The sequence below is a fragment of the Falco punctatus genome (genome assembly GCF_963210335.1).
Source record: "Falco punctatus genome assembly, chromosome: 14".
NCBI classification, from domain to species: domain Eukaryota; kingdom Metazoa; phylum Chordata; class Aves; order Falconiformes; family Falconidae; genus Falco; species Falco punctatus.
This window is the reverse complement of record NC_137594.1, coordinates 19,779,458-19,793,100: the sequence shown is the minus strand read 5'-3', so window position 1 is coordinate 19,793,100 and position 13,643 is coordinate 19,779,458. Positions and strand designations below refer to the sequence as shown.

The window sequence follows — 13,643 nt, the reverse complement described above, 5'->3', positions numbered from 1 at the left end:
CAAAATATATACGTAAGTTGTAGATTAAAAGGAAACTATTTTAGTCATCAATAGAAATGTGATTTAGCAAGTTCAGAGCTGAAAGGGCCTATTGCAAAGGTTCCTCTAGTATATCTATGTGTCAGAATGCTTCCATATTAAATACAGATGCTAGAGCATGCAGTTCGGGGCAGTTTTGACACAAGAACATAAAAATCTTGAGGGGATGGTTATTGAGGATGCTTGAAACAGAGCTTGAATTCCCTAGGTAGAAACTATTGGAACATTCAAAAGGAACTCCTGGCAGTGATTAAAGCTGTTGGAGTAGTTCCAGCACTAGTATAGGGAGATATTTATGGTCAGGACAAATCATACATCCCTGCAATGGCTCAATAGATCCTGAAATCCTGAAAAAGTTGCCAGGTGTCTGTAAAAACTGCCACACTAACATTTTGCAATTACAACTACTTTGTTTTGTGCCTTATTTTGTTGACTCTGGCGCAGGACTAATTGGGAAGGAAATTAATGATTTCTGAAGAGAATGAGGATGAAGAGAAGGAGATAAGTCATCTTTTCTTTTGGCATAGGTGAAAATAGTACTGGTTCATTCAGGTGAGAATTGTCTGTACTAAGCAACAGCTTCCCAAAGTGGGAGTTATATCTGGATAGTGTGCAATGGAAAGATGGTACGGCAAATGCAGCCACTTCAGAAGCAGTATCTTTTCAGAACACTATATGAAAAACTCTGCTTAGAACAGGAAAGGACTGGCTGTAAACATGAAATTGTAGAGGACAGGAGAAGAAACCAGTTGATCACTGGCTCAGGTATTGGTTGGTTACTAGCCAGTTCTATGAATCGTGGACTCAATGTGAGAGATGTGTTGGGAAAGATCTGGGTTGACCATTCGCATCAGTCTCACACAGAGAGCGGTCAATAGAGTCTCACAAAGCAGTTCATGTGCATGGAGCTGGGTAAGATCCTTGACCAAATGGTGTCTGAGCTCATGGGCAGGAGTAAGGTTTCTACATCTCTTTCTCAAGCTTACATTCCCCATAGGATGTGTTTAGTGCTGTGTCTATGCTGACTTTTCCTGTCTGGGTTGTGATGAGGTAGCTTGCTGATAAGCAGAAAGAGCATGGACAATAGACAGACATGTAAACTGTTCTGAGAAGGCAGCAGGCTTCGTGGAGTTGTGGGACCATACAACCTCTTTAATGTAAATTGCTGCAGTTACATCTTAGAACGGAGAAAATAACCTAGGTTTCTAAATAAGTCCTGTATGCAGTTATATACTGGGGTAATGTTGACTTTCCTTTGACAGGTATTTCACTGTAACATGCTACTGAATTTCTAATTTCAAATAATGCAAGGAAGCCTGGCCATGAGACGTGTTGACAGTGTAATTTAATTTTATTTGTATCGTTGGCACTTCATGTGTGGGACATCCTTTCCTGTTTTATTTTTTTAATGAGAAACATTCCATCAGATTGTGAAAAGAACATTTTCTGTTCCCCAATGCATAAGCAAAAAACCTAACCGAACAAGACTCCAATATTATGAAGAACAGGAAAATAAACCAAGTTAAACAATAATACTTGACTTTTATGTATAACGCATTGACTTCAAAAATCGGAGTCATTCCGTCCATATAAACAAGTTATATAGTAGTAACAAAGTGCATGAAGCAAATTGCTAAATTTAACTAAGGTATTAAAATAAAAAGTACTTTAAAACAATACTTTAACAGTTTCTTGCCATGATTCCATCATGCATCAACACAAATCAAATCCTGAGGCAACCTGTGCCTTTGACAGTCTTTCTGTATTATTATGTAAATAAATGGAAGTAATGATCAAACTCGCAAGAGGGTGAAAAACATCAAGGCAAACCATCTATTTATAACAGAGTTGTATTTAAAAAAAAAATAAATTCAAAGTGCACTGCTGGTACATCTCATTTGAGCCTTTTTGGTATGTGTATAACACAGGGGCACGATCCAGTCTCCAATGGTTTCAATGCTTTGTTTAAGCACCGAGGGAATAAAGAATGATGGATGCTCTGTTACTAGCACTACTATGACTAGCATGAAAACGGAAAAATTGTACCAGAATATATACGTAAACATCTTTTGTATACTGAGGAGGCAAACACTCTTAAATTATCTGATGTGTACAGTACTGGTACTTAAGGTTTCGGTGCCAGTACCAGACTGGTCCAGTAATTAGCATTCAGATCTATTTCTAATTACAGATAAGGCATATAACAAAAAAGTAAATATTTGGTTATTAATATCTTATACAGTTCAGCAACCCAACCAGTCAGAATTTATCTTGCCAATTTTAACAATCTTCAAACTCTTGTCTTCCAGTTGTAGATAGTACTGATCTTTGAAAAAGTAGGTGTATCCTGTGAAGGTAAATAAAAAAGGCACACTTAGCTTATGGAGCACGTAATTCTTGATCAAAGCTTTTTTGTCTGATTTTATAAAGCTTAATGAACTGGAAGAATTATTTCTCCAAGTATTTACACACAATAAAAAAAATATTTATTTTAAAAATACGTAAAAATTCCACCCTGGACAAGAGAGGTCTTGTTAAGTGGAGCCTGAAGTCAGGTTACCATGTTGTGAGCCAGAATTTTCTGGGAAGAGATGTTTGCTGGCAAAATAGATGTTGAAAATGTAACAGAGTCGAGACTCATGTGATATCGGCAGTGCTTCCAGACATTTTGCATATCTGTGTGAAATATGAGGCCACTTCAAACCACGGGCCAGGATCTCAGCTGCAGTTGGTAGGAGATTACTGTGACCTAGGAGATTATCATACCCAAGTTCTGGCTGTGCTAGAGCAGGATGATGCTGAAATGGTGCTGTGACTGCATGCTGGTACCTGTGGAGCGGTCAAGAAGTTGGGAAATTTCCAAGCCATAGGGACTGGCCTGGTCAAGCCTCCTGGTGTTAACATTTACTGTGCATCAGGCATTGGGTGGCAGGAGTCATTTAGTCTCTGTCTCAAACTAAACTAGAAAGAGAATTCTCCAAAGAGCTATTTTCCCCCATGCCCAGGGTTTTCCATGTTGGAAAACCAACATGAACTCAGATGTGAGCCTCAGGGACATCTTGACATAAAAGTGACTGCATCATAGATTACTTTCCTCCAAGTCTCATCTGACACTTGTATAGCAGGTTTCTAGATCTGTACAACATAGCAAGGGGAAGCAATAAGATGCTTTAAGGCACTTAAGACAGTATATAGCTCTTTTTTTAAAAAAAAAAAAAAGAAAAAATGCAGGGAAGAAAAGGGGGAAGATGCTAATAAAAGCTGTTTCTTGCCTTGTTAAGTTTTGCAAAGTGTTCAACATCAAGGAAGTAAATGATGAAGACTAGTAGCGGATTGAAATTAAATGACCTTCATGGTAAAGGTAAATTAGCATAACTACTACTATTATTATTATTTGCTTGGACAAAAATATTCAGGAGAGGTCATATTCCATAAACGCTTCATTTTAAAAAGTTTAGACTGTGAATTAGTAGGTTATTTATCAACTGCTGCTTAATGGGAAAATAGTGACAAAGAAAGTTTATTTGAACCAGTAGTTTGCAAAGCTGAATGGGAATTTGGCTCAATTTGGCTCCTACTCATGGACCACAAGAAATTAAAGTCTCCAATTAAGATTCACAGCAGACAAATAAGAGAGCTTACAACTTACCACTGTCACCAAGACCCAGGACAGCATCAAGGTTATCAGGAACGCCGTTCCAAGAGTCAGCAATGAATTTAGGGGATGCAAGCTCCATTTTCTTCTTCTCTTCATTGTACCTGAAGAAAATTATATCCCTGTTTTACAAATCTCTATTTAATGTTGAAATTGAACATTATTTTTCAGTGAGTCCTCAGAAAATGTGACTGTCTAGAACAGTCAAACAAATATAATAACAGAGATTGTAAGTGTGTCTATTTCATTATACTTGTTCCCAGCTCTTTAAAACCCTATGAAATTTTACATCTTTCCTTTTGGAAATGCAGTTCTTGCTGAATTGAAAATATAATTTCTAAGCAAAACCCTTTTCAGAAATGTAGCTTTAAAATTCCAGACATAATTCAAGGAAAGGTAACTTTTTCAGGCAGCAGCCAACATCTGAAGATAGCAGATTTTAATGTGAAATGGCGATCTTTTTTAAATGTTATTTGAAATATGCTTGTAGTATAATAATATCCATGTAACTGATGGATTGCTATTAAATTACTAATTACGTTCCCTAACATTTCATTAAAATCCCCTATTATTTTCACACAGTCTCTCTCTCAGTGATGATCAACAGAAAAATACCGAGTTAAAAATATATGCTTTTCCTTGCAGGGGAAGAGAGCCCAAAACCACAATGGCTTTTAGAATCCATGCTTTAAAGAGGCAAAATGCAGCTGATGTAAATCCGCCTGACTCCGTGGAAGCTGGATCTAGTTTGCAGTGTCCTTCAGAAGCAAGTGGATCGGCCTGTGTCACATCGGCAGGTGATCAGTTGTTTCATTTACTGTGTGCTTTCCACTGTAGAACGCAAAGATAGATTTGTGCAAAGCCAGTTTTACACTCCCACAAACAAATAATTCAGGTTCTCCCTTTCCGTATATAAGGAATAAATGTCCCAGGGGTGTAAGGTCCTTGAAAGTGAAGGTGGAAGGAGCCAGGCTGTGCCTGGTTTCCTCATTTTTCTGATTCATAGGTGGGAGTCGGTGCTGAGCAGGAAAAGTAGAGATGTACTGAGGAGCAGTGACATGGGATATAGTTTGAACCAGGGTTCCAATGCGTGTGAGGCCTCAGTTGCCCTCAGCACCTCTTCAGGAGCAGGAGACTTCAGAGGGGTTGTCTTTGAGTAGTATTGGAGGGAGGGATGCATTTATGCTCTCGATTTCTATTTATCTGTATCTGTATGTATCTCATGTTACCTTTCCTTTTTTGCTGTATGGAACTGCTTGGATTATATCCAAAGTTACACCAGCAGAAATGAGCAGTAGGGTGGTCAAAATCAATTTAAGTTATTAAATTGAATTACTTACTATTTTTTTCCCTTGGATATTTAAAGAAAATCTAGTACCTTGCTGGGTAGCTTTAAAACGTTAACTGTGGAATCTCAGCCAGCTTGTCTTCTCCCTCACGAAACTTCACTTTGCTTAACAATCTTGTTATAATAACACTAAAATAGCTTGGGGCTGGAAGGAGGGAGAGGAGAAGACTTTAAAAAAATCCATTTAAAGTAAGTGTGATAATGGCAGAGGAAAAACTATGGTATGTGACTATTTTGATTCCGTGGGGCAGAGTCCTTATATAAAATAAAACAGCCACATACTTAAGGCTTATAATGTCTGTGTTAAACAGAGATGCATTTTTTTCTGAAATATTTGTCAACTTCTTGCTTTCTACTTTACACAGATAGAAATCATTTGAGCTTATTTTGGTTCCTAAACAGTAAATTATGTATTCTGCAGTGACTGCTATTGATAAGGTACTTTGATAGAAATACTGTCTGTGATTAGAGTGCTGGGTTACTTGGAGTGCCTGGAGTACAGTTAATCAGAGGAGACCAGCAGCTTTGCTAACTCATGGTCTGTAGGTTTTGGTAGGAATCCAAAGTATTGCAAATGGCTGTGTCAGAACCACTTGCAAATGTTTAAGATGGTCTCTACAATATGACATTAAAAACGAATAACATTCTTTAGCTTTTAAGTTGTTTTTTTTTTCTCTTTAGATAATGGGGAAGAGTACTGTCCTCAAAATAATTGAAAGTTATGATCAAGTGGCAATTGCAAAAGGGTATTTTATTTACTTACAGGAATCCACAGCCATTAGGATATAATAAAGACACTCATCCAGTTTGATCATAACACGAAATTAATGTTCACATAAAATGGACTCAATTATGCTGAGACCTCCTTTGATATTTTATATAGAGCATCTCTCAGAAGGAATTCTTAAAGCTTGGAGAATCTTTTAGATTTCTGGTGGGTGTTTGTGATGTTTAATGTTCCTCTAAATTGTCAGTTCCACTTTCAGCCTGTTGTGTAATATCTGCATTCCTGAAGTAAAGTTCTGGTCCTGGAAGAGACCTCTGACAGTGAAAGCAGGCATTAGTGACTCTTTTGTTGTCATGCCATTCTGATAGGCAGCACAGAGGTAAATCACAAAGTTCCTCAAAGCACTGAAGTGCCTCTGCTTTTTAAGATGATCTTTTGTGCCAGATCTTCCGGCCAGATATGACAATGAAATTCTATTAAGTACAATTAGTAGACTCTTCATCAAATGTAATGTAGGATATTTATTTCCACCACAGTAATGACCTTGAGATATTTTAAGGACATTCTTTCCTAATCTATGAGTCCAATAGCTTTCTTGGATAGAGCGTAGTAGCAGGACTCCTGAGTTTGGTTGCTTACTTTGCATCATGTTTTGCTTCTTATGTAGTCTTTTGAACAGGAACCTTAGTGCAAATACAGTTACGTGCATTTGTGGAATACCACATTTGTGATGCTCTTTGCAACAAAAACTTCTCTGAGCATGTACTGGAAACATGAAAAGGATTGTAGAGACTGTCAAAATGAATTGAAGCTAAGATTTTTCCCAAAGTACTACACAGATACACTTCTTGTGGTTTGTTCAGATCTCCTCAGTGCCAACTCTATTAGCAGAGCAAACGTGTTAGTGACTGGTACATCGGCTGCTGAAAGGATTTACAGTCATCCCCAGCTTGCTTTGCTAGTCACACTGCTGTTTCTTTTACGTCCAGCGCCTCCAAACCTGATGGCTTAGTGAAAGAATTTCAAAAGGCAATCTGATCAGCCTTTGGCTTCAAGCGATTGGAGATCAGCCCGTTCTTAAGGAATTACTTTCAGAGTTTTCTGCCAGCAGTTGTGAGCTGACAGTAGAGACAGCTTGCCCCTCTTAGGAGCCTGAGACTGACGTGGGGCAGTTGCTGGTACATAGCGGCTGAGGGATGGGTTGATAGTGGTGAGCAGCCTGACAGGGACTCCCAGATATCCTCTCCCATTGCGAGCTGTTTTCTCAAACACGTGTTAGTTTCCTGCTGCTCTACTGAAGCGCTTTCCTAGCCATACTCCCTGGTTCAGCATCCTCACTCACCACGGCTGTCAGCGCTGTCCTGGCAGCCCTCAATTTGAATTCTAACAGGATGAACCTGTGTTTGGTTCCTACCTCCTGAACCTCAGCGTGCCTTCAGCCCTAGACACACAGCTTGGCTAACAGCGTACCACCAGCACTTCAATTAATCTTACTTCCAGTATCTGTCTCCAGCAAAAATGTAGGTCCTCTTGTTTCTGCCCCAGTTGAAAGCTGCATCAACACGTTGCACATCAGGGGGTAGTCCCAGATTGGTGAGTTTCTTTGGATAGCCCCTATCCAAGTTACTGGCTGAATAAACCCAGTACTCGTTTCCTAAGTAGGGGAGAAAACAAAGCAAACAAACACTGTTTATTAATTAGATACAGAGGAATATTTATTCTTTTATACTTTGTTATGTGACATTTTATTGCACTAAATGTACCACTGGTCTTTCTAATATTTTATCATCTGTGACGCACTAGATTAGAGTGCAGGTGTGCCGTGATTACAGTTTCTGCTTTTGCCTCTTAAGTGGTGTTTGCCTCTCAGCAAAAGACATCACCTCAGTGTGTTCTCACTTCCTCCCTTCTTAGCTGCCTTGTCTTTGAGGCAGACACTGTCTTAGTACAGTTGGAGTTATATTAAAACCTATAGTTAATACTGGTAATTGTTTTATGATGACGGTGGTCTGAAACCAGGCATGGGCCCCTGAAGGTCAAATTCAGAAGCTCATGTTCACGCTCCATTTGTTTTGTTGAGTGATTTTATTGAGTGATTAACAGGAATTTTTTGCCCAAAATTCCTGTTTCTGTTGTCTTTTGTCATATGACATTTTCTAATGACTCTCCACTCTGCACTAGTGGAAGATGTACTAGTATTCTGTGTTATTTATATGGAATCATAATTTACTTGGGAAATACCCTCACTGGATTCACTGAAAGCCGTGTAAGGAGTCATTCATGAAAGGAGGTTTCTTTGAATCTCTGCTAGTGGGAAAGAAAGTAAATAAAGTATTAATATGGGAAAAGTGTAAAGTGTAGCATCTGAGGTCCTGAGAAGTTACTGTGTCCTGGTTCAGGAACAAAGGGTGGGTCTCAGTAAGTGTTTTAAGATAGTCGGGTTACATGTAACTTCCAAATCGATCTGTGTTTAAGTTCTTTTTGGTTTTGTGGTTTTGTGTTTTGTTTGTTTGTTTGTTTGTTTTAAAGCAGGTTAGTTACATTTTCCTGAAATTATAAAGAGAGGGAGAGAAGTTGAGATGTAATGGGATTATATAGAGGCTTAGATGTAATAGGATTATATATAGTATATGCAGTATTTAAAGTGTTTTAGCTCTCCTGAAATAAAACTTTTTTAAGCTCCCCACCCCCCATGTAAACTAAAGCAAATGGCCTTTGAGACATGTGGAATAGATTATCATTACTTTTTTCCCTCCTGTACAGAAAATGTACAGCAGCATTGGCCATATGGTTTTTACATGATTGGAGATGTTTAGTCATGTTTTTAGTAGATACTGGAGCCCAGTTTTTGCTGGCTCAGTTTTACATGTTGAAAACAGCCTCCCAGCTCCGCTAATTTGGCTAGTACAGCCGAACCATGTGTGCGACTTATGACGGGCAGAGTAACGCATCCTGTTACCCGCCTCTCCCATGGAGGCAGCTAGCACGGCTGCCTCTGTCCTCTGCCTGATGAGCCACCAAGGAAGATGCTTGGAAGCCAGAGTGGAAGTCAGTCTTTGGCAAAAAAGGAGGAGACAGGGAAGGGCTTGAGGGTGGGGGCGGAGGATCTAATTTTCTCAAGCAACATGTACAGAGACAAGAGCTTAAAGTTAGAGGAAACAGAAGGAAAACAGAGCATTGACTGATGAAACAGAGCTCCCACAATTGTTGTTTGGTGGGGTGTTTTGGTTTTGGTTGTTTTTTTTTAATAATAATAACTCTTGATTAGTCCTGCTTATTGTTGAGTGCATCTTTCTAGGTGCTTACAGCTCCCCTTTGCTGTAATGGAGGCTGAATGCTGTTCGGAGTCTTTCAGATTCAGCCTTTGCCCTAAAATCCTCAGTGTGGGATGTTTGAGATCTGTCACCCATACCTGCTGGCTGTACTGGCTCTTAGGCAGGCCATTCCCTGGCCCAGTTACAACTCAGAGGAAACTGAGCTCAAATGCAGCATTTATGCAAACGGCTAATTACAATTTAAAACTTAAAACCAATACCTGAAAAAAATACAGCCTTCTCATCCTGAGGGGCCTCATAGACAGCATCAATTTTCTCTGGCAGATCAGGCCAGAATGTGGCAACAAGAAGAGGACCTGTGGGTTTTCCTCGGGGGTTTACAGTCCTCCACATGAATCTGAGCAGAACAGAAAATTGTATAAGATTTACAATGAACTAATTCACCAGCACATCTGTTTCTCATCACTTCTGGCAAAGGCCACATAAGCGTGCATGTGCACACATGCGCACACACACACACGTTAGCTGCAACACACACTTTTAACTGGTTTCCTACAGTGACTGAAAAGCCAAAACTTTCATTTAGAAGCATTTGCTCAAACAGTTGCACAATAAGCTGGAAGCTGGACTGCAGGTGAAATTACTTGCACTGGTTGCTGGGGATTTCCTGTTGCTTTTTGCATCAGCACAAAATTTATTCTGTGCTTTGAGTATACAAATAGACTCACTTACAAGGCATTTAAACTATTAGAACTCTCCTGCTGTTGTGTATGGAGCAGATGGATGAATGTTAGAAAAAAGCAGAGATCTGTATTCCATGAATTGCTCTTGCAATTACTATTGTAGTGACTAAAAGTTCAAATTTAATAACAGTATAGCAAACCACTTGGAAGTGAGCTTGGCTGTAAAAGAAACTGCTAGCACTAAAAATGTTCATTAGAGAAATGCAAAGGGTAATTTATTGGCTATTTTATGTATCAGCAGGATCATCATTTGATTTAAGCTTTAAAAAGCTGTAATTATATTTAAACGGCACAGCTTTGTGCTGAGGGATTTAGTATTAAAAACAGCACTGCTATTTCCTCCTCCATAGAATGAACAACTTTTTTCGCCAGCAGAACAAAAGTTTTGCCATGGTCATAAAATGAAAAATCAACAGCCTGGTGGAATTGCTATTGCACCAAGCTATAGCTATTAAATACTCAGGCCAGCTTTTACCATTGTTATGTATCTGAAGCTCAAGGTGCTCCTGGCATCTTATTTTTTGCAGAGTATAAATATTCACTACCCATTCCTATCTAGAATAATTATACCTTTGAGAAACCCAGGATCTGAAACTGAGTTCTGCTTTTGCCTAAAATTTGGATGAGCAGTCCTAAAAGAATTTAATAAATTGCTGTAATTTTCTCAACAGAAGTTTGACTGTGAACACAGCTAGCTAGGACAAATAAAAATTTTTGAAATGCATTTGCAAGTATGATTAGGTGCTACATGCTGATTTATGGTAATGTATAGTGTTCATGAGGAAGAGTGTAACTGGCGAGTGCATTTTTTTGGGTCTCAATTAAAAATATGCATGAATGTAACCTGACATGGTACTAATAATTAAGATAGTAATATTTTAACTTACTCTCATTTTGAATATGTGTCTACTTTTAACATGTACAAAAATACCTCTGAGCGTAACTCATAATTTTCATTTAAAAAAAGAGGCACAGAATAAGGATTTAGCTAACTACTCTTGCTTTTGACAGTGTTTAAACACATACGAAATGCTGTAAAAGGTAATACCATTTGTTTCATTCTCTTTTTAGACAGAAAAGCAGGATCCAATATGATATGAAACGGAAATCCATCTAACAAATCCTTCTAACGCTGCATTCATAAAAGTATCTCCTTTAAAAATCCAAGTTACAGAACTGTCAGTCAAATTAGGACCTGATTTATGGCTGAGTCAGCACTAATAATTACTATCTGTACAAATTCCAAACTTCTCAGAGCCAATGGAGACCTGAACACTAGGTTTTCATTAAAGCACATGTTTCAAGGGACTTGTTAAAATAGTGAGGTTTTTTCATGGCAAGTGAAACTTTGTCAAAGCTGAATTTCTTTTGGTTTTGAATCGGGTAGGAGGTATTTTTATTTCTACTCATTTTATTGAGGAAATGGTGAAATTAATTCTTTGGCCTTCTCATTTCACTTTGAACATGTTAAAATGTTTTAACTCATTCAGGTTGAATGTTAATATTATGTTTATAGGCAGATTTAATAATTTGTTACAGTCAGTATTTTACATTATATTTTAACATAATCAAGATTCCCATTATTATTATCATTATCATAATTATTACTATCATTATTACATGCAGTTATCTAAAGGGACCAAACCAGTGGGTGCTTCATAATACCTGGTAAACTTCAGAAGTTTGAATTTTTGTTCATTTTCAGAACAAAAACATCTGTGTAAATGCTGTGCTCAGGCACTCTTGTTGCTTGGAGGATTCTGTGCCCAGTGGAAAAGCTCAACTGTTCTCTGGCCAACAGCACCTCCAGTAATTCCCTTTTATTTCCTTGGTTTGAGCAGGGAGAGAAAAATACTTTTTTGAAAGAATTGGTCTGATCTGACCTCCTTTTTGCTATTTACCCCTTTTGCCTCTGTAATATGACAGTTGGATGCTATGGTCATTTTCATGAATCATAGAAGTCACACGACACATTATAGACATTTGTTTTTTTGAATTCCAAAAGTGATTCATAATGCTGCTTGCCTGAGATTTGGAAAGCTGCAAGACTGGCAGACAAAGCCATTCCAGAGCAAAACAATTCAACAATTGTCTGCTTTTGCTGCATGTTAGATAAAGCATGAGTCAGTTTTAACAGATTGTTTTGGTATTTGCATAGCTCTTTGACCAACTGTATCTGAATGCAAAATACTTCTATTTTGTTGGGATTATCTAGAATACTGAATTGCTTTGACGCTTTAGGAATGGATTTAAAATTGTTCCTTGTTGGATCAAGCCTTGTGTGATTACCAGTTTACAAAAGGAGAAGCAAGCAGGAGGTCTGGCTGACAACCAAGGCCCACAAGTGAGCAAAAGAGGATCTGTATACTGTGGGTAGTGTGGAACTTGAAAGGTTTTTTACGGCGAAGTACGTTTTTCCTTTTGGAGGCACTGAGTTGAGATGAATACTTTAGCTCTCTGATGACTATGCTAGCAAGACTGGGCACCCCTTTTGGCACACTTGCTAGGGCAGGGTGGTGGGGCCAGCTGTGCTGGTGGAAGGGTCCAGTGCTGGCTTTCTGTGAGGCTGCTCTGTTGGTACATTGGGACCATTCTGTGGCTGTTTCTTGCCATTAGGGATCGCTGGATTGTACGGAAATCTTAGCCTGCTGCTGATGGGGCCAAGAGGAATAGTACAAAACGTATCACAGGTGTCCCCACAGACAGATTGAATGAACCCTTTTTGCCCCTATCAGCCGTAACAGAAATGGGGAACATTATGTTCTTACAACCAGAAGTTTGAAATTCCATTTCTGCATTGCTAAAACACAAAGCCTGTGATAAAGATTAATTCAAACTTCAAACCCAAAGCGCTATTATTCTGGTTATCACATCGATGGGAACTAGAAGGAAATGCACTGAAGGAAATTATTGTATACCACAGCCTGTAAAGTTACCCAATTGTCTGTTGGGTTTTGTTATAAAAAGCTGTTGAGTAGAGTCAAACTTTCCAGCATAGTAATAAATCCTTCATGTCTTCTAGCTGAAAATTTAAATCTGGAGGAGATGGCTTAACTTTGCACCACCAGAAATGCAAATAACTACTAAATTGCTGTTTTGCGTGAGGGGTCTTATTTATTGATTGATGCTTCCTTTTAAATTTCAGCTGACACTGGCAAGGAGCAGTGAACAGGTGAGCTGTAATACTTCCATCAGTTTCAGGTGCTCATATATGTTTCTGTATGATAGGAGGGAGTTTTTTGTTCAGGCACACGCAGTGAATGTGCCTGGGCCCAGATCTTCAGTGGCTTTGGGAGAATGTTCAGGGTAACTGAGGATAAATGATTTAAAACTGGGCATTGATTTATGGCAGGGAAAAAGGAGCTTTAGTGTCTCACACCATGGTGCTGCCAAGTCCTGTACTCCTTAGGAGATGCTCTTCATTGCTGAGCAGCTGGGTAATACAGGCCCTGGCAAAAGGCAGTGGGAGCTGCAGCTGTGCAGCCACCTCATTTTATCAGGAATGTCTCTGCTTTTGCATCAAAAATCTCTTTTGTGTCTTCTGCCTTGGAGGCCTTGCACACATGGAGCCTATCCCAATCACCAGTGTCCTTGATGTGTTATTACAGCAGCCATGAGTCACATAATGCTGTTGTTTAATGATTTTGGATGATTAAACCTTTCAGAGACAAGACAGCTCATGGATTTCCATGATTGTGTCTTTATCCAAAGTTCCTCTTTGGACTGGTCTATCATAATGGAAGTTATGCTAAAACTGAAGATTTGCTAAAACAGTGTCTCCATGGCAGAAGAGGCATTTGAGATTATTGCCTTTTATTTATTTATTTATTCTAGTTTTGTATAAACTACTTTTTTG

General features: G+C 38.8%; 1 protein-coding gene across 1 annotated transcript in view; it reads right to left on the bottom strand.

Moving 5' to 3' along the window:
* Positions 1-1,371: 1,371 nt before the first annotated feature.
* The window catches only part of MMP2 (matrix metallopeptidase 2), a 35,508-nt gene continuing 23,236 nt past the window's right edge, over positions 1,372-13,643 (bottom strand). The window contains exons 10-13 of the mRNA XM_080364761.1: positions 9,305-9,441; positions 7,264-7,423; positions 3,689-3,798; positions 1,372-2,386 (exon numbers count right to left, since the gene is read on the bottom strand). Coding sequence (XP_080220887.1) covers positions 2,283-2,386; positions 3,689-3,798; positions 7,264-7,423; positions 9,305-9,441 — 511 coding nt within the window. The 3' untranslated portion in view covers positions 1,372-2,282. The remainder of the gene's footprint in view (positions 2,387-3,688; positions 3,799-7,263; positions 7,424-9,304; positions 9,442-13,643) is intronic.